Raw genomic sequence first — 25,439 nt, forward strand, 5'->3', positions numbered from 1 at the left:
TGCCATCTACATGAAATCTTTCAACAACGGCCAGCGCAAGAGTGATGACGGATGGGATGGCAGTAATGGGCTGATGACGGCACATTGCTCCTGTAGAGCGTTGTTTCAACATCAAGGGAGCCAATAGTGGTGGCTAGTTCAGGCCAGGGAGAACAAAATGTGGCTGATAAGAAGTCACTGGCCCCCCCCCGGGGGAGCAATGAGCAGAAAAGCCTCTGGGAGTCTGGGTAAACAGGTGGCAGTTGTACCAGGCATGACTAAGCCGCGGGGACTAGCATGAGAGGGAAAGAAGGAGGGCAGCAAAACGAGGAACAGCATAATTTGATACGAGAACACAGAATGGATAGGGGGAAGGCAGCCAAAGCAAAGGCAGAGCAGATGCTAGGGTGGGCTGGGGGGGGGGCAGATAATGTTTAGTTGCTACCTGTCAATTACTGATTCTGCCTACTGACTCCTCAGGCTCATTGCTCTGATGAGCTGCCAAAGTACAGTACGCCACATCCAAATATTTACCCTATCCAAAAAGAAGTGTCATTTAATTATGTTGGACGATGCAGAATGCATGACCACATTTCTACTGCTGTTGCAGAATGGATGTAGACTGTCAAACAGAGATCTAGGGGCCATATGTTACCTACATATGTTACTTCTTAGTGAAGGTCTAAGGAATAATGAGTCTGTTAATGAGTCTGAATACAATACTACAGAGGTGAAGTCAAAATTGAAAATACAAACTAGTGGATATAGGTTTCATTACTTTATTTTAATTTAATGAGCATTGAGAAACAAAACTATGCTATGATGCTGTGATTGATTAATGTCCCCTGATCTCAGAGACATTGACCGCATTGGGTAGGGTAAAATGTAAGAAAATCCTGAAATTAAACTGTAAATAAAAAAATATGTCATCTGGGCACATACATTTGACAATGGGCACAAAATGGAACAAAATTGGGTCAGGGATCAAATAATAGGGCGAGACAAATACAAATATAGCATGTGAACGCAATAATTAATGAAATCCATAAAAAATGTACACTAATTACATAAAAGAACAATTCAAACAAAGGTTCTTCAATGATCATTTTCACAATTCAAAACAATAACAATAAAAACAATACTGAGACAAAAACAGTGTTGTAATGGCATATCTTATACACAAGTCATATCTTATGATAATATCTTGCATATTAAAAATGAACATTAGAATATTAGTTTAAGCCTTATTAATCATGACTTAGATAATTAATTAACTGAGATCATTTTCTTGAGGAACCCGACACAGAGCAGCTTCTGATTAGCTTCTAATACAGGATTATTATTGCAAGGAGCGCTTCATGAAAATATAAAATGTTAAGACCCCACTGAACACTTATCAGCGTTTCCTTAACACATCAATGGTCACACTGTAGACAGCTACAACTACTTCCCACTGGGCACAGACGTAAGCTCAATGCCTAGTTTTGATTAACATTTGGTTGAGTTGTCAACTAACGTGAAATCAACAAAAATGTAATTGGATTTAGGTTACAAAATGGGTGAAAAAAATACAACTCCCTTAGGTTGATGACTTTTTGCTAATCCAATCAGTTTACCACTTTGATTCAATGTCATCACGTTGAATTGTTTTTGTTAAAATGACATGGAAACAACATTGATTCAACCAGTTTTTGCCCAGTGGGTTCCCTCTTTCACACTGTCAATTACAACCCAATACAATACTGTTCCATGCAATCCAGCTTCCAATAGACTCATCAAGCTGGTCCCAAGCATTGGCATATATATCATCTTACCTAGAGGGCATAGCTTAAGGAGGTAAGATTTGCTTAGCTTATCTGAGGGCTATACTTACATACTGTATAATATATCTAATAATATGATACATGGTGATAACTATTTCTGTAGCGTGCATGCAGAGGGACATGCAGCTTTGACACAGTGAAAGGAATATGGTGGGATGGATATACAAGGTTTCAGGGGTCTTTTTTTTTGCCTTTTCATATTCCATATAAGGTGTGGTTGGCATCTCTGACTCTGACAGACGATCACTGGCGTTGGCATGGGAACAGCTTGACAGCACAGGCAATTGCTCACGTCTCCTCCGGTGCGCGCGCACACACGTGTCACACACACACAACACGCAGGTCCTCAGATGACAGTGGCGAACAGGAAGATCTGAATGAGGGGCATGACCTTCAGAGTTGAAAGGTCGGCGAGGACGGCCTGCAGTAAGGGAGGTCGTCAAAGAGAACACATGTTCATTACCAACAGCAGACTCACACCAACCAACCAGTGGATGTAATAAAGTTCCACATGATGACGTTTTTACAGAAACTCTTTTTAGTGACAATTTTTTTGAAACACTATTGAGCTGCAGATTCCCCTTGTAGGCTTCATATAGGATATATGCCATTCCCCCAGCCTGGCCTTTTGGGATTACATTTAGGGGCCCTATCATGTTTACAGAAAGGGTCTAATATTTCAGGCCCTCGGCACAGGCTCTAAAAATAAGGAGCCATGTTATGATACCTTCTCCAGTGGACCAGGTGGTGAATGAGCAAGCAAATACTGTGGCCCAGCATCTTAGCATCAGGTCAACCTGACGCCCGTGAGTCACACTAGATTAACTCTCTAGGAGGGGGGGCAGTCAAATGCTCTGGGGGAGACAGTATAAAGGCTTTCTTAAGTGGGTACATGGACACGAGGCTGGGACTCATGTCAAAGGCATTTGGAATAATTGCATTAAGAGGGGAAAATGGATGGCATACAATGCCAAAGTTCATGGTGCAATGCTCTACCTAGGTGTCCTTTGTATGTTTTCGTGTAATCTGTACTTTTCCAGATTGTTTGACATTTAACAACACACACAGACACCCTGTGTACACCATAATAATGACCCTTGCACATTTCGGGTGTGAGCGTTTCAGGGGAAGTGGGGGCTAGTGGGGGCAGAGGGCTTGAAATGAGAGTAAGGGGCTATTTCAGTAACCAAGGGCCAGAGTGGAAGCCAGTGTGTGTGTGTGTGGGAGAAAGACGACCTGCCTGTGGCCTCGGTGAAAGGCACACTCACTTCAGCTGAGGTCAGTGATGTCACCTCCATCAGGTTCTCAGCCCGGAAGGCAAAGACGGCCGCTGCTAGGACTAGGGGGAGAGAGAAGGGAAATGGGGTCAATACCCACTATACAATTTAGCATCAATGCAGCCGTAACACACCTCTAAATACTAGTGAACTAGTTAATACTAGAATGCAGGGTCACAAAGTTTATTGTATTGTTAATTATTTATTTATTTTACATTGAGGAGTAGTTTCACGTGAGTGCTGCTATACCTGCTACAATCTCCAGTGAGTCGTAACCCAGGATTCGGTCCCACAGAAGGAGGAGCTGGTCAGTAGAAAGGTACCCAGAAAACGCTCTCACCATCCACTTAAAGGCAATACGCAAGCTGAGGGTATGTTCAACAGTTGAATAGTGTCACATCATTCTTTCATGTATCATCATTGGAGCCCAAATGTACAACATACATTTCCCTTTTTATACCTGCATGAAAGATAATCATACATATTCAACGCCATATCAATTTCAAAAGTAAGCATTTTGCTACACTCGCATGAACATCTGCTAACCATGTGTATGTGACAAATAAAACATTTGATTTGAAAAGTAATGTATTTGCAATATTTTTCCACTAGATGGTGGTATATGCTTGAACTGATGCAGAGAGAGAGAGAGAGAGAGAGAGAGAGAGAGAGAGAGAGAGAGAGAGAGAGAGAGAGATCAGGAATCAATAGTTTGGTCCCCACAAGGATAGTAAATCAAACGTGTGTGTGTGCTTGTATTACTATCCTTTTGGGTATTGTAAATTCCCAAAAGTCCCCTCAAGGATAAAACAAGGAAAATTCTCCCTCGTGGGGACATTTCCCACATACCCAGGAGGATAAAGAATATTTTAAGCTTAGCGGTTAGGTTTAAGGTTATGGTTAGAATTAGGGTTAGAATTAGGAGTTAGGGAAAATAGGATTTTACATTTACATTTAAGTCATTTAGCAGACGCTCTTATGGTGTGTGTGTATAGACGTGTTTAACTATTCTTGTGGGGACCAGAAGTCTATTTCTAGGGGGTTTAGTGTTAAGGTTAGAATTAGTGTTAGAATTACATTAAGAGTTAGTGTTAGTAGCTAGGGTTAGGTTTTTGGGTAAGGGTAAGAGCATGGGTTAGGGTTAGGTTTAGGCTTAGGGGTTAAGGGAAAATAGGACTTGAATGGGACTCATTGCCCCCCACAAGGTCAGCTGTACAAGACTGTGCGTGTGTGTGTGTGTGTGTGTGTGTGTGTGTGTGTGTGTGTGTGTGTGTGTGTGTGTGTGTGTGTGTGTGTGTGTGTGTGTGTGTGTGTGTGTGTGTGTGTGTGTGTGTGTGTGTGTGTGTATACTCACGGCTGAGCGCCTATCTCCCGTAGATGGTAGAATAGCTGGGGGAGATGGGTCTGTAGCAACCTCTCAAATTGTAGGCACAGAGAAACTATACCCTATGGAATAACATACGTAATGTGAATACACACACATACAGTATACACACATATTGAACACACACACACACACTCATATCAATGCAACATACTTTTATGAACACAAACACACATGAAAATACATAGCTATACATAGAAACACAAATATGAGCAGAGAACAGACAGAAAACACACTCTCTCCCCTCTCTCTCGCCGTATTCTCTGTGTTAAACTTACAGAGGTGGAGGAAGAGACAGAGTGCAGCCTGAAGAAGTAGCGTACGTACATCTCCCTAAACACACTGTACAGTTTGGAGGGCTCGTTGTACAGGAAGCACAGAGGGGCCACTGGAGGACACAGAAACACCTCAGAATTCAATATTTTATTTAAAAAAAAATATATTTAACCTTTATTTAACGAGGCGAGTCAGTTAAGAACAAATTCTTAATTACAACGATGACCTACCCCAGCCAAACCCTAATCCGGACGACACTAGGCCAATTGCGCCGCCCTATGGGACTCCCAATTACGGCCGGTTGAGAAGGTAGAAACCGTACTTACCATACATTGAAAAACCATGGAATGGGATGACACCTATACGGAAGATAAATTGAGAATAGTCCATCAATGATTGCGCACAAGCATAAAGGGCTACTTATATGTGTGTTAGTAAGTGAATTTGGGGTTAAGGACTATTCTCACCATTTGGAGGATACACCACAGCAAACTCCTCAACTCCCACCTTGCCTGCAGGTAACCAACCATGACATCAACACCTTATATGAGATTTCCCTTAAAGAACACTTTTGATGATTGTCAATTAGATTAGATAAGGGTAGAATGGCTCACCTTGAATGTAGGATTTGGGAGGAGTGGCACTGTTGTAGCTGAAGTGCTCCAAGACCGCAGTGTCTCGAGAGAAACATAGCAGGACCTATGACAACAGACACACACACACACACACAAACAGGGACAAATTAATCTGTGCATGAGTTGCTTCAATTACGCTCAATCTCACTCCACACTGCCCTTATCCACCTGAACAAAAGGAACACTTATGTGAGAATGCAGCTCAGCGTTCAAAAGCATAGTATCCCCAAAGCTCATCACAAAACTAAGGACCCAGGGACTAAACACCCCCCTCTGCAACTGGATCCTAGACTTCCTGAGGGCCGCCCCCAGGTGGTAAGGGTAGGCAACAACACATCTGCCACCCTGATCCTCAACACAGGAACCCCTCAGGGGTGAGTGCTTAGTCCCCTCCTGTACTCCCTGTTCACCCATGACTGCATGACCAAGCACGACTCCAACACCATCATTGAGTTTGCTGACGAGACAACAGTGGTAGGCCTGATCACCGACAATGATGAGGCGGCCTATAGCGAGGTCAGAGATGCCAGGACAACAACCTCTCCATCAATGTGAGCAAGATAAAGGAGCTGATCGTGGACTAGAGTTTCAAGTTCCTTGGTGTCCACATCACCAATGAACTATCATGGTCCAACCACGCCAAGACAGTTATGAAGAGGGCAACACCTTTTCCCCCTTCGGAGACTGAATAGATTTGGCATGGGTCCCCAGATCCTCAAAAAATTCTACAACTTCACCATCGAGAGCATCATGACCAGTTGCATCACCGGTTGGTATGGCAACTGCTCGACATCTGACCGTAAGGCGCTACAGAGGGTAGTGCATACGGCCCAGTACATCACTGGGGCCAAGCTTCCTGACATCCAGGACCTCACTAGCTTTAAGCACCAGCTGTCAGAGCAGCGAACAGATTACTGCACCTGTACATAGCCCATCTATAATTTAGCCCAAACAACTACCTCTCCCCCTACTGTATTTATTTAGCTCCTTTGCACCCCATTATTTCTATCTCTACTCTGCACATTCTTCCACTGCAAATCTACCATTCCAGTGTTTTACTTGCTATATTGTATTTACTTCGCCACCATGGCCTTTTTTTTTGCCTTTACCTCCCTTATCTCACCTCATTTGCTCACATTGTATATATACTTATTTTCCTACTGTATTATTGACTGTATGTTTGTTTTACTCCATGTGTAACTGTGTTGTTGCATGTGTCGAACTGCTTTGCTTTATCTTGGCCAAGTCGCAATTGTAAATGAGAACTTGTTCTCAACTTGCCTACCTGGTTAAATAAAGGTGAAATAAAAATATACCAGGTGGTGTCAGACAAAGGCCCCAAAAATGTGATGGTAATCTCATCTTCTCTTCTGATTGGAAATACATTTCAATGACTCTGCCCCACTGTGTGGCATTATCTTCAGGAAATTATATGGCCGCTCAATCAACTGAATTATGTTTTAATCAACTGATTTCATTGGTTAAGGTCATTGCGTCACAGCAGATGGGGACTGTGTATTGAAGCGCAGAGCTGGGGTCAATTCCACAGACGTCAGTTCAATGTCTAGTTTTGATTTACATTTGGTTGAGTTTTCAACTAATGTGCATTCAAGGTGAAATCAACAAACAATATCACCATGTGATTGGATTTAGGGTAAAAGTTGGGTGAAAAAACAACGCCTTTACGCTGATTACTTTGTGCAAATCCAATCAGTTTTCCACGTTGGTGCAACGTCATCACATTGATTTGTTTGGTTGAAATGATGTGCAAACAATGCTGATTTGACCCGTTTTTGCCCAGTGGGGTGAATCGGGCATGGGATTTTCCCCATAGGAGTGCAGTTTAACTCTTGAACGGATTGGACTTAAAGACATGCTCCAGAACTTTGGTGACTACTAAGTATTTTTTAAACCTCTCGCTTTGGGCTGGATGTGTCAATGTGTAGTTCATACATGCATAATCTATAAGCAGAATTACTGGTTTACCTCAATTAGCCACGAAATCCCTAGTTTGAAAACAACTTTTTCTGGAAGTTGTGCTGTGCCATTTGCCCCCACATGGGCCAGCCCCCTAGTAATTCGAGTTCCAGCCAATGAGCTTCAGCCCCTCGCCACTTGAATGACAGGTACCAACATGCACACACAGCAGAGCGAGAGAGAGAGAGCAATACGTGGGGAACAAAGTGCCTAGTGGAAGTCTACACACCCTTGCACAGTCTTCATATTTTGTTGCCTCAAATCTAAAGAGGAATTCAATTCAATTTTTTTCCCTACAGATCTACACAAACCTACTCTAAATGTTCAAAGTGAAAGAAAGTTATAGAACATTTTCCAAATATTATTTTTTCTCCCGAAGATAATTGTTGGTAGAAGCAACTTTGGCAGCCATTACATCTGTGAATGATTTTGAATTATATTCTACCAACTTTGCACAACACTTAGGGCAACAAATGTCCATTGTTTTTGTCAAAATGGCTCAAGCTCAGTAAATTTAGTTGGGAATCATTGATCGACAGCAATATTCAAACCTCGTCTCTGATTATCAAGCAAATTTAAGTCAGGACTGAGACTACACCACTCAGGAACACTAAACACTTCTTGGAAATCAATTCTGGTGTGTCTTTGGCATAAAATTGTCTTAATTGTCTTGCTGAAAAACTCCCTAACACCATGTGTGTGGCAAATTCCGACTTAAATTAACACTTTATTACAGTTGATGCTGTTATCCTTTTTGTGTTAGGAATAACACATGTAGTGTAACAGTATTTTAGGGGTTTTAACATTGTAGGTTGTAAAGCCTTATTTGCATATTTCCCACCATGCCTTTCAAGTGAATGCGAGAGATACCCACCCATTACTGTGTTTGTTAGTGATAGACATGTGTATTGCATGCAATAACTCCTGGTCTTGAAGCCTTCACCAAGTGACTGCCAAGTGCATATGTTTGAATTCAAAGTAAACCCTTTAAGACCTTATATTATACATTTAATAAGGACTTTAGTTATCCTCCACATTGTGGTCTGAAAATCTTGTCTGGTGGGCCACATCAGACCTGCAATTCACAATAAACTGGTTTGTGAAGTGATTAGTGATTCCAATCAGAACTAGAGAGAGGAAATCCAACAATTGTCATATTTTATCACCCAAAACCTACATTCAGAATGACTGCGATGGTGAAGGACTTGACAAACAAGACTACCTAAACCATCTAAACTGGAACAACCACCTCAGTAATGGGTGCTTGCTTGGGCCAGGAAACACAAGCAATGGACATTAGACCGGTGGAAATTGGTCCTTTGGTCTGATGAATCAAAATGTGAGATTTTTTGGTTCCAACTGCCGTGTCCTTGTAAGATGCAGAGTTGGTGAACGGATGATTTCCACATGTGTAGTTACCACCGTGAAGCATGGATGTGGTGGTGTGATGGTGCTTTGCTGGTGACACCGTCTGTGATTTATTTTGAATTCAAGGCACACTTAACCAGCATGGCTACCACAGCATTTTGCAGCGATACGTCATCCCATATGGTTTGCACTTAGTCCCACTATCATTTGTTTTTCAACAGGACAATGACTCAACACACCTTCAGGCTGTGTAAGGGCTATTTGACCAAGAAGGAGAGTGATGGAGTGCTGCTTCAGATGACCTGGCCTCCACAAATCACCCGACCTCAACCAACTTGAGATGGTTTGAGTTGAGTTGGACCGCAGAGTGAAAGAAAAGCAGCCAACAAGTGCTCAGCATATGTGGGAACTCCTTCAAGACTGTTGGAAAAGTATTCCAGGTGAAGCTGGAATCTGGAATCATCAAGGTAAAAGGGTGGCTCCTTTGAAGAATCTCAAATTTAAAATATATTTTGATTTGTTTAACACTTTTTTAGTTTCTACATGATTCCATGTGTTATTTCATAGTTTTGATGTCTTCGATATTATTCTACAATGTAGAAAAATGTCAAAATAAAGAAAAACCCTTGAATGAGTAGGTGTGTCCAAACTTTTGACTGGTACCCTATATACTGTATATCATTCATGCAATTTCAATGTTGTTTGAGTTTCCTTGTGTACCACCAACTTTGCTTGAGAGGATTTTACTGCAACACTGCATCCAAGTTGCTTGACAAAGATGTTTCAAAGAGCTGTCAGTCAAGGCGAGCTCATGAATATAATTTCCCCGCCCAATCAGCCTGTCTTTTCAAACTTAATGGTAGTTAGCCATGAGAGAAAAGGTATTTTCAGAATGGCTGTTTTCAGAATGACTGAATGTGCAAGGGGTGTGTTGACTTTCACTAGCGTCTGTGTCTGCACATACAATATGTAACGCGTACTAGGCAATTTTTGGGGAACCTTTTTGGCTTGTGAGCACAATATTCAGAACAAGTGGCTAAAAAGTATTCAGAATTACCAGAGAATCTCTTTACAATGGAACTGAGCCCAGTCTCTGATGCACTCTCTCTTTTTTATATTTGCGATTATAGATTAGTCTCTCTCAACCTAAAACCTGAGCCGTATATTGAGAGAATTCTACGACTGCATAGCGAGTTCAGGAACAGTCCATATTGATGATTTGTCAGTGCCGAGCGGGTAAGCCACCATAGACATGATAACCTGTCGTGCCGCCACCATTCACTAAACTGCTCCCAGCATTCAGCGAAATAGTTACTATCTTTCACTTAAACACACAAGTAAACAAATAAACCGGCAAAGCCAGACTGGAGACATTCATCTGTCACTATAGTGTTGTCTGATGCAAGTATTGGTGGACATATGAATGAGCACTTGCTCCAAGTATTTTGGTTGAAAGGGGTATTCAAAACCATGATAGGGGAGCCTCTATATTATATACACTCTTAGAAAAAAAGGTGAAGTAGAATCATACAGGGTTCTTCAGTTTGTACCCATAGGAGAACCCTTTTTAGTGCTGGGTGGAACCCTTAGCAGAGGGTTCTATATAGAACCCTCTACGTTGGGTTCTTCAAAGAACTCCCTGTATATGGTTCTACCTAGAACCCTCTATGAAGGGTTCTACCAATAACCATTTTATCATCTAAAGGTTCTTCCAAGAACCCTCTATGAACGGATAGAACCCACCAGCCTTATTAGCCTTTAAAATTGATTTATTTATGACAATACATTACATATATTATGCCTTTCTTTGAGGACCTAGTTATACCCTAACAGAGGAGTTAGGAATCTCATATTAGGCCTACAAGTCACAATATGCTTGCTTGCAAAGTGATATGTAATTCCTATTGGAGTCCAGCCAGAGTTAGAATATCCAACAAGTGGAACTGTTAATCACCCACAACCTGCATTCAGAACGACTGCCAGGGTAGAAAAGATTGAATACTGAGACTACCTCAATCATCTAAACTGGAACAACCATCTCAGTAACGGGTGCAATAAATCCAATTACTAACAGATTGGATTAGTTTAGAAAAATGTATGCTATTTATCTTTGTGTAGCATAACATTTCTCAACCAATCAATGTACATGCAAAAACACCGATGTTAAAGTAAAACAAACAATTCTGAAAATCTCCCTGCAATAGAGCATGATGAGAAATATCATATATGGTTCTATGTAGAACCGTTTTTGCCTCCCAAAGAATCAGTAAAGAACCCTTCCTTCCAAAAATGGTTCTTAGGTTGTTAAAGGTTCTGGGTAGAACACTTTGACTAACAAAGAACCCTTGTCTTCCAAAAAGGGTTCTTCTGATCAAAACGGTTCTTGGTAGAACCCTATCCCTCTGCAAATAACCGTTGTGGAACCCTTTTTTTATAAGAGCGTATAATTGTGTGTGTAACTATATCTGTTACAATGGAATATTGTGTATGTAGGAGTGAGAGTAGTTTAGTCTAGTGGTATTCTATACAGTCTGGTGTCCGTGTTATTTTGACCACCATTATCTCCCCTCTGTGTACACGCTCTAACCTAACACAACCTACATAGATAACACTCAGTCTTCTGTATATATGTATGCATTAATGTCTAGTGTTAAAAGGACATGCTAATAGAACGGAAGGAGACTGCTGAGTAGATGTTTGAGAGAGAGAGAGAGAGAGAGAGAGAGAGAGAGAGAGAGAGAGAGAGAGAGAGAGAGAGAGAGAGAGAGAGAGAGAGAGAGAGAGAGAGAGAGAGAGAGAGAGAGAGAGAGAGAGAGAGAGAGAGAGAGAGAGAGAGAGAGAGAGAGAGAGAGAGAGAGAGAGAGAGAGAGAGAGAGAGAGAGAGAGAGAGAGAGAGAGAGAGAGAGAGAAATGGATGAGGGAAAATGAGTCACACTCACCTGATACAGGAAATCTTCAAACACAAAGTAGTAGTCATCATTACTCGCAGTCAGTTTCACATCCTGGAGAAAACAAAGTAGGGATAATTGACAGCAAAACAAAGATATAAGAAATAAATACCTGACACATCACTACTAGTTTGTAAAGAACATAGCAGGCGGGAAAACAAATCAACACCAAGGTTCTCAACAACCACACGTGTTTGCATGTGCTGTGGTGTTAAGTGTTTCCCTGCTAGTATTGGCACGCCAAAGCCTACCTTGTAGATGAGGTTATCTACCAGCAGGTCATGGTGTATGACTCCAGCCTTCAGCTGCTCATAATGCATCACATCCTGTCCAACAAAACATCAGTCAGTCATTTATAAATAACATCAAGCTAAAAGATACAACCTCCACAGTACGTACAAATAATATGGGACAATCAGTCCTTCTGTAGCTCAGTTGGTAGAGCATGGGACAATCATTTATTCATGAAATGATAAAATTGCTAAATGGCATATATTATTATTATTATTATTATATAATAATCATTTATTCAAATGATTGACCATTCAATCCAATACAGAAAGTGGGCCTAAACTAAAGAAACTAAAGACAGCAGCATTCATTCGGTTCGCCCTCCTTCTACTACAATAATCTATTTGAATTGAAGTACTACTACTATCTGATGTCCTTAAACCACCTTGTGTATTTTGTCAAATTTATGTGCTCGTTGACATTGACATGACCATGATTTAGTCAGACGAAGAGGCAAGGTTAATGTTATGGAAAGTACTTCAACACTTCACACCACATAGTTAACATCAGAATGTCTCCGGTCTGATAAAAGCTATCATAAAAGAACGAAGTTACAGAGGACAGGGAGGAAAAGAGGAATAAAACCAAAACTCTGACAGACTTCAAGCACTTTGGCAATCAGACTGGTGGGGAGAAAAATCTACACACAATACCCCATAATGACGAAGCGAAAACAGTTTACACATTTTTTCAAATGTTTTAAAAATAAAAAAACAGAAATACCTTATTTACATAAGCATTCAGATCTTTTGCTACGAGACTCGAAATTGAGCTCCGGTGCATTCTGTTTCCATTGATCATCCTTGAGAAGTTTCTATAACTTGGAGTCCACCTGTTGTAAATTCAATTGATTGGACATTATTTGGAAAAGCACACACAATCTTGTCTTTATAAGGTCCCACAGTTGACAGTGCATGTTAGAGCAAAAACCAAGCCGAGGTCGAAGGAATTGTCCGTTGAGCTCCGAGGCAGGATTGTGTCGAGGCACAGATCTGGGGAAGGGTACCACTCTGACAGAGCTCTAGAGTTCCTCTGTGGAGATGGGAGAACCTTCCAGAAGGACAACCATCTCTGCAACACTTCACCAATCAGGTCATTATGGTAGAGTGGCCAGACGGAGGCCACTCCTCAGTAAAAAGCACATGACAGCCTGCTTGCAGTTTGGCACCTAAAGACTCTCAGACCATGAGAAACAAGATTCTCTGGTCTGATGTAACCAATATTGAACTCTTTGGCCTGAATGCCAAGCGTCACGTCTAGAAGAAACCTGGCACCATCTCTTCGGTGAAGCATGGTGGTGGCAGCATCATGCTGTGGGGATGTTTTTCAGGAGCAGGTACTAAGAGACTAGTCAGGATCGAGGGAAAGATGAACGGAGCAAAACGCAGAGAGATCCTTGATGAAAACCTGCTACAGAGCACTCAAGACCTCAGACTGGGGCGAAGGTTCACCTTTCAACAGGACAACAACCCTAAGCACACAGCCAAGACAACGCTTTGGGACAAGTCTCTGAATGTCCTTGAGTGATCCAGCCAGAGCCCGGACTTGAACCCAGCAACGCTCCCTATCCAAGCTGACAGAGCTTGAGTGGATCTGCAGAGAAGAATGGGAGAAACTCCCCAAATACAGGTGTGCCAAGCTTGTAGCGCCAGACCCAAGACTCAATGCTGTAATCACTGCCAAAGGTGCTTTAAGAAAGTACTGAGTAAAGGGTCTGAATACTTATGTAAATGTGATGTGTAAGTTTTTTTGTATTTTATAAATTAGCAAACATTTCTAAAAACCTGTTTGTCCTTTGTCATTATGGGGTATTGTGTGTAGATGGATGAGGAAAAAATACACTTTAATACATTTTAGAATAAGGCTGTAACGTAACAAAATGTGGGAAAAGTCAAGGGGTCTAAATACTTTCCAAAGACACTTCAAATGTTTTGACTTTTAACTTAATGACATATATTCATTGATTCTTGAAGAATATAACTTATAAAAGCCTCATTAGCTTAGTTCAACTGTCGTAACCCACCAGAACCTAAAATATAAGCTGGTTTTATTACAATGTTTGTAACCAATGTAATTGTAAACAAAAACTGTATAGCCTCAAGACATTGATAAAACTATCATTTTGATATCATGGATGGTCAGTACTTGCATCAACAGCTCTTCTTATGAACTGTATGTATGCACTATCTGTGTTGCTCTTGCCAACCCCCATTGTCCCACCTCTGAGAAGCAGAGGTTCTGTTGTGATCATGTAGGTCTGACAACTGATTTGTTAATTTTACAGTAATGCAATTAGTCACAAACTCAGATTTTGAATCCAAACAACTCAGATGATATAAAAGGGTCTTAGATTCTCTCTCTCTCTCTCTCTCTGCTGTGGTGAGAATCTCTCTCTCTCAATTCAATGTGCTGTATTGGCATGGGAAACATGTGTTCACATTGCCAAAGCAAGTGAAGTAGATCTCTCTCTCATTAGCTATGCCTTGAGCAGTGCCTTGTAGTGCTTGTTAATGCTTCATGACTCCATTAATAAGTTATTAAATAATACTTGCTTTGATATTCGCTCCGCGTGACCATTCCTTGATCTCAGTCAGCTAAATGCATAATACTTGATTGCACTTGGTTTAACTATAGTCTCTTGCACATTGATATTTATCTTATGGAGTCGGACATTTCCTTTAATGGGATAATTGCTTAGTCTTATTATGGGTCGCTTGTGAGGTAGTTATAATATCATATGTATCAAATATTACCACAGTAACAAGTGATCAGGGTAAGATGTCACACATTTTATAGAACTAGAAGACGACACAGGACGTATAAGGGATACCCAAATCCATGTATTGTTTAAATGAATCAGACCCTTTTATTTGAAAACAGCCCCAAGCAGTGTTTGTGTTGACTGAGGCTCTCAATCACAAACGACAATAAGATTCGAATTAATATCAAACTTAAACTTGTCATTCACATGAACTTTCCTCCCTGTCCTTTGGATGAGAAGGCGAGTACTGTATCTCCACAACAATACTTTCGGATTGACGTTTCAACCCTTGAGATTTCAACTTAACTGCTTTGCCATGCCTTGACTTACAGTACCTTGAGGGCATTGTGTACACAACTGCTTCTGTGCCACAGGGCAGCTGTAAGTGGCTGTACATAAGGAGTCTATGCCATACATAGTGGGTGAGGAATGGCCGCCCACCACCTCTGTCCATCGCCCCGGGGGAAGCCCTGTCTCCTGGGTGAGGCCCTTAAAGGCCTCAGCCCATCTATTAGCCTGTCTGCGCTGGAGAGCCCTTACCCTTATTAACATGAGGGATTGTGGGATGCGGGCTACGTCATAGGAGAGTTGATGGGTGGTGGGTGACGGTGGTTATCTGGGACATAGTGGACATGTTCAGTTTAAAAGGATGGTGGTGATTGGTTAATACAACCTGGAGGTCATCCTTGAAGATGTTTAGGTTATACTACAATAACATAAATCTCTGTGCATTTACACAATATCCTGAGTGTCCTGATATGTCATACAATACCACCATGTCATACACGCTAGAGCTAGTGGCACACAGATTACGGATAGTGGACAGTCCTCTCTCCTGTCCTGAACGCAACTCTGTTTGTCCTACTGTCGAACCTGGTGAAGGTAATGCTCTACAGACCTCCGCTGGATCCCTGTAACTCTCCTAGGGGGATCAATCTTCCCACGGCAGGGGCATTGTTTAATCGGCCTGCGACGAGGCGGGGGTCCGTTCCCTGGGTTATACAAATGCGGAGGGGCACGGCCATTTGCCACACAGGGAGCAGGCCCTCTTGTTTGAGCTAACTTTGCTTAATCGCAACCAGTTTGATTACGTTGGCGGTCACAGTGCCCTGGGACGAGTTACGGCAGGATGGCGTAAACACGAGCGCCGCTAATTTATAGCCCGAGGATCGTCTCCAGCTGCATGAACCTGTACTAAGAACTAGGCATTCAGTCTATAAAATAAGTATATGTATCTACATGTAAAATAAGTGAATTCCTTGAGGACAATGTCTAATGCCTATGGAAAGATGATATGTTTTGCTAGATTTGACGGTTCAATCAACTGTAATGCTTGCTAAATCTAATCGCATGAAAGCTCTCTTTATTGGAAAACTTATTTGAAGCTACGCAGGTGGTAACACCCATAGACACTCGTAAATATAAATTAGGATAAACATACGTGCCCCCACGCTAACATACAGCCAGCGTATGGAGAAGAACCAACACAGGTAAATATGACCCGAGTTTCCTTTCTAACAAAAAGACTCCTTAACAGTTCCTCTCTCTTCCAGTGTGAATGATGGAGATAGGTCATGTCAACCATTAACACTGGAGAGGGTTCAGAGAGGGAAAGAGAAGGTTCAGGAAGAGGTGAGCAACTTCAAGAAACTTCTAGAAAGAAAATAAATGGGTCTTGGGAACCGCAACGGCTGTATGTGCCAGGCAATTTCATAACAAACACAGGCAGAAAACACAGAGTGGCAGGTTCATCACCATGGTCTTTAACATTAACTTAATGATACATTCATCAACAAAAGATCGGTAACCACTTAACCAGGCAGCGTAGTGTGTGTCTGTGTGTGCATTACCTCAGGCTCATTGGTGGAGTTGAGGATGAGGGCCCAGAGGTCAGCTCGTAGGCCAGTGGGACAGCCCTGTCTACTGTACTGCTGGGCTGCTGCACTGTCCTGCTCATTTACCACTGGAACGACACACAGACGACACCCTCATAACACAACAATACTATAGCAGTGGTTACATTATAGCACAACCGAGAGAGATCTCCTTTGTGTACATTTAAATACTTGAATTTACAATGAAAATAAATATATCACACGCCACAGACTCACACCACAGTAAACGTACCAGGACCATAGCGAAATGTCCCACTGTCATTATAGCAACACGACTTTCCCCTTCTGATGAACACACATATAAAACAAACAGACTGCAAACGATCAGACCAGACCCTATCTGAATCTGAACCTTCCATCTTGCTCCTTCCACTACGACAGGTCCCAAACACACATGGCCCTTGACTCCACTTACTCCAGGTGTCGGAGAGCCAATAACACACTCCAACATAAACATTCTGCCCTCTTGTTCCTCTTTAAATCGGCATTTAGAGTGCTATCCTCACTTGATCCACTGTCCCCTTGGCCATCGGGGTGTTAAAACACATTCCTACCCATGTAGAACACATTGTGAGGGTACTAAGGAGACGTACACAAAATTAGTCCTTGTATTATTGTATGTGTCCCCCGGGCCAGGCCTGATTCAGCCCTATAAGAGGCGTCCCCGCTAATGTTTACATTAGGCTCAGCATACAGGGACAGGGTAGAGTGCAAAAGTGTAAGGGCGACTAGGCCACTTGAGAGGGTGAAGGAGAGGATTAGTTATGGCAGGAGCTACCTATAGGGGTTTCCTATGGGAGGGGGGTGAGAGGTGTGTGTGTGGTCTTGTTCTTCTATCCTCGTGGAGACCTGAAATCTCCCAAAGTCCCCAAAGGACAGTATAACAAGGAAAATTATATTTAAATCTTGAGTGAAGGTTAAAGGTAATGGTTAGGGAAGGTAAGATTTTGAATGGAAAATCATAGAACAACGAGTGTGTGTGTGTGTTAGGGCTGGGCGGTAAACCGTATGCGACTATATACTGGCATTGATGCGTGGGCAGTATAACGCTATTACAACGTTTGGCTTTTTAAATGTGGTACACCACTCCGTTTTTATAGTTTACTCCGCTACTTGAGTCATCTCTCTCCCCACCCCTTCTTGTCACTCAAGGAGCGCAGTTGTTGTTGCTCAACCACTATCATTTGCCAACCGTTCACTCTTGACTTCAATCTTCATGGACAATGCAGCAGATACAATATGTTGATGACAACGATTACGATTTCCACTTTGCTTCTTAATATAAAGCCGAAAGCATTCGATAATTGCAATATTAGTCTGTGTATCTTACTGTCTGCAAACAGCAAGTTTGTCTTTTCTTACCAAGATGTGGCTAAACTAAATTGTGTTAGCCGCTAATTGCTAGTTAGCTGGCCAGCTAATAAAAAAATGAAACATATGTAACCTTTATTTAGAGAAAACATTTAATGTTGCCAAAGAGTATAGGGTCCCACTCCCCTGAGAAACACTGACCAAAACTTTGGTTTCTACCCTGTCACAATAACGCCTCCATAGAGATTCTAATTCCTAATTCTATGAACGCCTCCCAGGCTTTTTCATTCGTTGTCATGTCAAACAACACTGTATTCAAAGTGTCCACGATTACATTCTAACTATAGAATAATATTATTATTATTTTCCCATGATTCTATCTATACTGAAGAAAAATATAAACGCAGCTTGCAACAATTTCTAATATGGGGAAGTCAGTCAATTGAAATGAATGAATTATGCCCTAATCTATTTCACCTGACTGGGAATACAGATATGCATGCATCTGTTGGTCACAGATACCTTAAAAGAAATGGGCCTCACAACGGGCCTCTGGATCTCGTCACAGTATATCTATGCATTAAAATGGCCATTGATAAAATGCAATAGTGTTCATTGTCAGTAGTTTATGCCTACCCATACAATAACCCCACCGTCACCATGGGGCACTCTGTTCACAACGTTGACATCAGCAAACCACTTGCCCACACGATGCCGTATACGTGGTCTGCGGTTGTGAGGCTGGTTGGACGCACTGAAATCACTTCAAATGTACAGTATGTTTTGCCGCCCTACGGTCATGCACAACTCATAAAGGCAATTTAGAACATTTATATTATTCCAAAACATAAAATTGAAAGCTTTGGTGATATATTTGAGCCATATCGCCCAGCCCTAGTGTGTGTGTGTGTGTGTGTGCGCATGAGTGCATGCAGTACCAAATGTCCCACTTTAATGTCAGGAAGACATATTCCAGAGAGGACCAACTGGCTACGATACAAAAAGAGAGATACACACTATTAAATAAATAGGATCTCAAATGTACAAGCCATCTATCTATTATCTTACCTTTCTTCCCGATGCGAGTATGCTCGCTTTCAAACAAATCTGCCCGGCGATATGAAAAAGAGGGACAACAAAAATATATCAGTTGTCAGCCTGAAGTGGATCCGTTTCCAGAACGGACTACTGTATCAGTTGGATTTACAAACAAAAGGCTATGAATACAATGATATTTAAATCCTTCTTAGACACACAGATATTGTCTGAGAGATGCCAGACGGCCGAATGGCATGAGAAACATTTACACAAACTGATAAGATATCAACTGAAACGTTCTTTATTCATCCCGATTTATTTCTGTATTTGCTAGGTAAACATGTTTTTCTCTGATGATTCTGAATGATTTTACTGTAGACCTAGAAGTTCTTCCAACTTGATGTGGAAGATGAATTACCGCTAAATGATCCATTATTCCCCTTTTTAAAGCTTTGTTCATAGGCCGGAAAGTATGAGTATTTTTATCAGGACACAGAACGCAAGCTCAGTACATATTAATTGAGTTTTACCTGGGGGTACGTGTGTATGGTCGTCAATACCCAGCTGCCCCGTGGTCAGGCTCAACTCTGAATAGGCCTCTCTCTGAGGGGACAAAACATACAAATCGCAGTAAACACCGTTGAATCGTCAATAAACACAAATCATCTGGGATTTACTTTGAGTAGGTTACACACACGCAGACAAACAGTTCCTGTTTTTCTAAAGAGCTGTCAAACTCATTCCATGGAGGTCCAAGTATCTGACCGGTTTTTGGGTTTACCTTTCAATTAAGACATAGACAACCAGGGAAGGGGAGTTCCTTACTAATTAGTGAACTAATGTCATCCATCAAGTACAAGGGAGGAGCGAAAACCTAAAGTATAAATGTGTATTCACACACCCACTGTTTCGACACACACAGATGGGTCAGGTCAAGTGTTTCTCCTACCACCTGTGGAACGACACACAGACAGACACGCACCCACACCACAGACAAACACACAGTATTTCCCCTACCATCTGAGGTATGTCTCTGTCGTGGAGGGGCACCTGGATGAGGCCCCAGTGACTCTTTGCGCTGGCCTCCTCACTGCTGTCATGGTTTGGGTTCCGTAGGCTGATCAGCACCTGGGAATCATGGGAAATGGAGTAACTTGGAGTATTAAGTCATCGATCAAAACATATTGATTGAGATGAAGTCCATTTACCTCCAGAAAGTCTTTGGGAGCATAGACAGGCCTGAAACGACTTAGATCTGTACAAAAGGACAAAGACAAAGGAGCATTCAAGTTTAAGTTGCTAATAAAAATATAGTAGTTATAACATAGATATAACAATGTAATTACAACATAGCACAGATGCTGGGTGGATAGTTGCATCATCAAGCTAACTTTGGTGACCATTGAATGGATAATATCCATTCAATGGTCATTAAAGTTAACCTGATGATGCAACCATCCATAGTATGTGTTGGCAAATTAGACATTCATTTTTGGTCATCTCCAATGGAGAAAAATGGTATAGCGTCTTCGCTGGATAGAGAATTCCCAGCAAAGTCAGGCATTTAGAAGTTTTCATCGTCAGTCTAAGTCAAATGCATGGTCAGTCAATAAAGAGAGCATGTTAAGGTTGGAAGGGGAGTTCCACTCGCTATCGGAGCGAGGCAAGGCCCAGGAGTCTGGTTATCCTCTGGATTCACAAGGCCTGCTGTTTATGCCAAGGCCCGGCACACACTTGTAAATGTTACCATACCCCATCCTCAGATAGCATTGTTAGGAGACTGTTCTGTTACACGGAGTACTGTGCACAAGCAGAGTTAACTTAAGGTAATGCACCTACGCAAGAGGTATATAAGTATAAATGGCACACACACACACACACACACACACACACACACACACACACACACACACACACACACACACACACACACACACACACACACACACACACACACACACACACACACACACACACACACACACACACAGCCTTAATTACAATGGCAAGGGTTACATCCTCCTGCAATGTTAAAATAACCCCAGTTAATCCACACTTATAAACAGTATCATCAACATGGAGTTTGAAGGTAAAGACCTGGTTCGTCTGTCCCCATCTCGTTCCACTTGTTGGTCAACTCCTTCTGTTCCACAGCTGGCCTCTACAGAACGGAAAATTAAGAATAGTCAATAAAGTAGTTTGTTAATAGACTGAAGACATTAACACAAATATATACTGACACACAGGGCCCTCTGCGAATATTCTTGAAGACCTCATCTTAGGTTGAGTACCCTTTTACATGCTGTCATAAACTACTTTACAAGGTTTACCTTACGAGCCAAGGGTACACCCAGCTCTGTGCACATGCTGTTCAGGCTTTTGAGGATACGCTTCTCCCAGTTTACCTGTAGGGGAAGACACACACAAGCTTAGACACACGCACACACACATAAGTGCGCGCACACACACACAAACAGTTAACGACATTACAAAGACAACTCTGAGCAGAGATTTTCCTGAAGCTTCGGTGGTGGGCGTGGCAGGGGGCGTGGTGGGCCCATCAGAATTTTTGAGAACATTTTATAGGTCCCCATCTTGGCGATGTAGAAATATTTGTGCATTTCAAAGCCAATTTCCTGCAAATTTACGAATGTTTCCATGGAGTTGAGAGAATTCTTTGGAATATTAAAGCTAATTTCCTGCAATTCTACACATTTTTGCCATGCAGCTGAGAGGACATTTTTGCAGTTTTAAAGGCAAATTTCTTGCAATTTTATGCACTTTTACACTGTTAGGCAGCCCACCCAAGAATTATAAGAATCCCTTCTTCACTAAAACATATCTGCTTAACTAAAGCATATCTTCTACAGTAAGTCACCAGACAAATCTGAGAGACAGAACCACAAAAGAGATGATGAAATGGAGTGATGAAGAAAGGAAGAGAAGGAGAGATGGATGGAGAGAGGAAGCAACAGACCCACCTGGGCCTTGCGCATGTACGCCAGAGGCTCCTTTGCGTGCTCTGGGGGAGCTGCAGGGTGGCTGGGGAGCGGCTGACTAGAGAGAGAAAGGGTGAGAAGGAGAGATAGAAAGGGCAAGAGAGAGAGAGAGAGAGAGAGAGAGAGAGAGAGGGAAGGGAAGAGAGAGGGAAAAAGGAAAGAGAAAGTGAGAAGACTAATTTATTCAAATAAATGTATGACAAACAACCCGTAAAGGCAGTAGGATCCTCTACTATAAGCAACATATTGAAGATTTTATTTTTATTTATGCAATCAAACTGGGGGAAAAGAACAATTGACTAAGACCAACTGAAGGCTCTCTCTCCAGTTGAAGGAGAAGGTCTGGGTTCCTCCACCAGATCCACCTCCTGCATTTGTCCATCATTCAACCTAAATAAATGACTCTGGCCGTCTGGAGGACAAAAACAGGATTGAGCCCATTTCAGACTTTGTGTTATACAATGGCTTGCGAAAGTATTCACCCCCCTTGGCATTATTTTGATTTGGTTGCCTTACAACCTGGAATTAAAAGTGCTTTTTGGGGGGTTTGTATCATTTGATTTACACAACATGCCTACCACTTTAAAAATGTAAAATGTTTTTATTGCAAAAAACAAACAAGACAATAAAACTTCAGTATGCATAACTATTCACCCCCTCCCAATCTTCAAGGCAAAACTGCTCCAGCTCCTGCAAGTTGGATGGGTTCTGCTGGTGTACAGAAATATCTAAGTCATACCACAGATTCTCAATTGGATTGAGGTCTGGGCTTTGACAAGGCCATCCCAAGACATTTAAATGTTTCCCCTTAACCACTCAAGTGTTTCTTTAGAAGTATTCTTAGGGTCATTGTCCTGCTGGAAGGTGAACCTCCGCCCCAGTCTCAAATCTCTGGAAGACTGAAACAGGTTTCCCTCAAGAATTTCCCTGTATTTAGCACCATCCATCATTCCTTCAATTCTGACCAGTGTCCCAGTCCCTGCCGATGAAAAACAAAAAAAGCAACATTTTAGTCTCATCTAACCAGAGTACCTTCTTCCATATGTTTGGAGAGTCTCCCACATGCCTATTTTTCTTCTTTAAGCAATGGATTTTTTTGTGGCCACTCTTCCGTAAAGCCCAGAAGTCCTATGGACAGATACTCCAATATCCGCTGTGGAGCTTTGCAGCTCCTTCAGGGTTATCTTTGGTCTCTTTGTTGCCTCTGATTAATGCCCTCCTTGCCTGGTCTGTGAGTTTTGGTGGGCAGTCCTCTCTTGGCAGGTTTGTTGTGGTGCCATATTCTTTCCATTTTGTAATAATGGATTTAATGGTGCTCTGTGGGATGTTCAAAGTTTTGTATATGTTTTTTAACCCAAACCCGATCTGTACTTCTCCACAACTTTGTCCCTGACCTGTTTGGCGAGCTCCTTGGTCTTCATGGTGCCACTTGCTTAGTGGTATTGCAAACCCTGGGGCCTTCCAGATCAGGTGTGTATATATACTGAGATCATGTGACAGATCATGTGACACTTAGTTAAATGAAGTCCACCTGGGTGCAATCTAATTATGTGACTTCTGGAGGTAATTGGATGCACCAGATCTTATTTAGGTGCTTCATAGCAAAGGGGGTGAATACATATGCGCGCACCACTTTACTGTTTATTTTTTAGAAACATGTTATATTTTTCATTTCACTTCACCAATTTGGACTATTTTGTGTAAGTCCATTACATGAAATCCAAATAAAAAATCAATTTAAATGATAAGTTGTAATGCAACAAAATAGTAAAAAACACCATGGGGGATGAATACTTTTGCAAGGCACTGTAAAACACTCATCTTTATCTAAACACGTCACCTAAACGAGGACATACACAGATGATTCATGTTCAAGAGAGGAAGGCATAATTCAACTCTTTACGTTGTAGTGAGAAACTGGACAGCCTCAAGTTCAGGCAGCTGGATCGTGAGTTTTGTTTTCATCTCACGGCAGTAAGACACCATGGTACTCTTAAGTGACTTAAGGTGACTCGGGCTTACATTTGCTCAAACTGAATAACAACCCACGATTTGATCATACAAACAGAGAAGCTGAAAAAGTGCTGTCTGTTTAAAAATAAAGTGTGAGCAATGCAAGGAACATGCATTGTCCATATCTGATACAAACAGTAGGTCTAGACAGACAAACAAAACAGAAGAATAAAAGCATGAGACCTCCTGGCATTGGATGATGGTTGGAGCGTTGGTGCCAGTTTTAGGATCTGGTGTGGTTCTTGGCCAAGACTAAAGCCCCAAATCACTTTTACTGGAGTCTGTTTTAAACGAGCATTGGCTGAACATTTCAGGTGATTCACTCTCATAAATGTTATATAAAAACAGTTAGAACCAAACTTCAGTAAGGGAACACCATTAGACCCCCCCTCTCTCTGCCTGTTCTTTCTCAATCTGTCTCTCTGTCTATCTGTGTACCCATGTACATGTTATGCATTTGATATGCTCATACAAAATACATTTTGTTTATTGAAAAAAACACTTACACATGCAACTCTCTGTATACTGCATTCTGTAGCTTTCTCTCCCAACCTGCAACACAAAATAAAAGGTATTCATTTGCAACATGACATGCATGATATTCAATGTAGGTCCAGTCCATGACATCTAGCTAGCTATTACCCACACAAATATTTGTTCTGCATCAGGCGCTTACCTGATGCTTTGAGAAAATTACGAACGTCCTCTTTTAGAGATTCTAATTGTATCTCGGGTCTATGCAAACACTCCTAAATAGAATGAGAAAATAGTTAAGCATATTCTCTAAGTAGCTAGATATTTTGGTATGTCAAGCAGTTAGTTACTGGTCGTAAAATCAATAGATAAGCTAGATAAGGCAACTGTTTGTATAGCCTTGGCAGCTGTAAAATCTCACAGCAGCAGACAGGGAGGACAACATTCGTTGTTGCACAAGCCTTTCGGTCAATGCCTTCGGTTCTGCAGAGCAGCTAGCTAGCTACTCACTTTGGCCTGTCTCTCTATTTGAGAGTGTAAATGGGTTGCTTTCAGTCGCTGGACAATTTGCGCAATTGTCAGTGATAACTCCGTTCCCTCATCCATCATTTTCAATGTTCGTTTTGGTTTATCTAGACTACGATAAGGCAATTAGACTTTTAGAATCCATTTGGTATCCGGTGATGCAGCCTTTGGCCTCTGCAGTGGTTACTTAGCAACTACGGACTATGGATGTAGAGGAAACAAAAAATACGCAAGATTAGTTCCTAGCTTGTTATTTATTTATTGCATTATCAGTGTGCTCATTGTGAATAGCCTGCAAGCTCTATCTCCCTTTCTTGATGAAAAATCCCTAATATAGGCTGTGTTCTTTGCTTAAACAAAGATAAGATATTGTTTGGAGTCAGATTGTCTAGATTATCTATGTATTTGTAGTGCTGTATCCAACAACATCTGATCATCAATCACATTACATTGCCTATAAAAGTC

General features: G+C 41.7%; 1 protein-coding gene across 1 annotated transcript; it reads right to left on the minus strand.

Moving 5' to 3' along the window:
• Positions 1 to 744: 744 nt before the first annotated feature.
• tbc1d19 (TBC1 domain family, member 19) lies at positions 745 to 25,162 on the minus strand. The gene is made up of 21 exons (XM_052495767.1): positions 24,960 to 25,162; positions 24,652 to 24,724; positions 24,482 to 24,527; positions 21,945 to 22,020; positions 21,294 to 21,368; positions 21,061 to 21,124; positions 20,172 to 20,218; positions 19,981 to 20,091; positions 19,494 to 19,566; positions 18,994 to 19,032; positions 16,570 to 16,682; positions 11,919 to 11,993; positions 11,659 to 11,721; positions 5,354 to 5,438; positions 5,207 to 5,251; positions 5,066 to 5,098; positions 4,742 to 4,851; positions 4,434 to 4,525; positions 3,329 to 3,444; positions 3,071 to 3,141; positions 745 to 2,223 (listed from the first exon to the last, which is right to left on the minus strand). The coding sequence occupies exons 1-21, from the start codon at positions 25,056 to 25,058 to the stop codon at positions 2,149 to 2,151; spliced, it is 1,581 nt and encodes a 526-aa protein (XP_052351727.1). The 5' UTR covers positions 25,059 to 25,162; the 3' UTR covers positions 745 to 2,148.
• Positions 25,163 to 25,439: the final 277 nt, after the last annotated feature.

The sequence above is a fragment of the Oncorhynchus keta genome, chromosome 35 (assembly GCF_023373465.1).
Source record: "Oncorhynchus keta strain PuntledgeMale-10-30-2019 chromosome 35, Oket_V2, whole genome shotgun sequence".
Classification (NCBI taxonomy): Eukaryota; Metazoa; Chordata; class Actinopteri; order Salmoniformes; family Salmonidae; genus Oncorhynchus; species Oncorhynchus keta.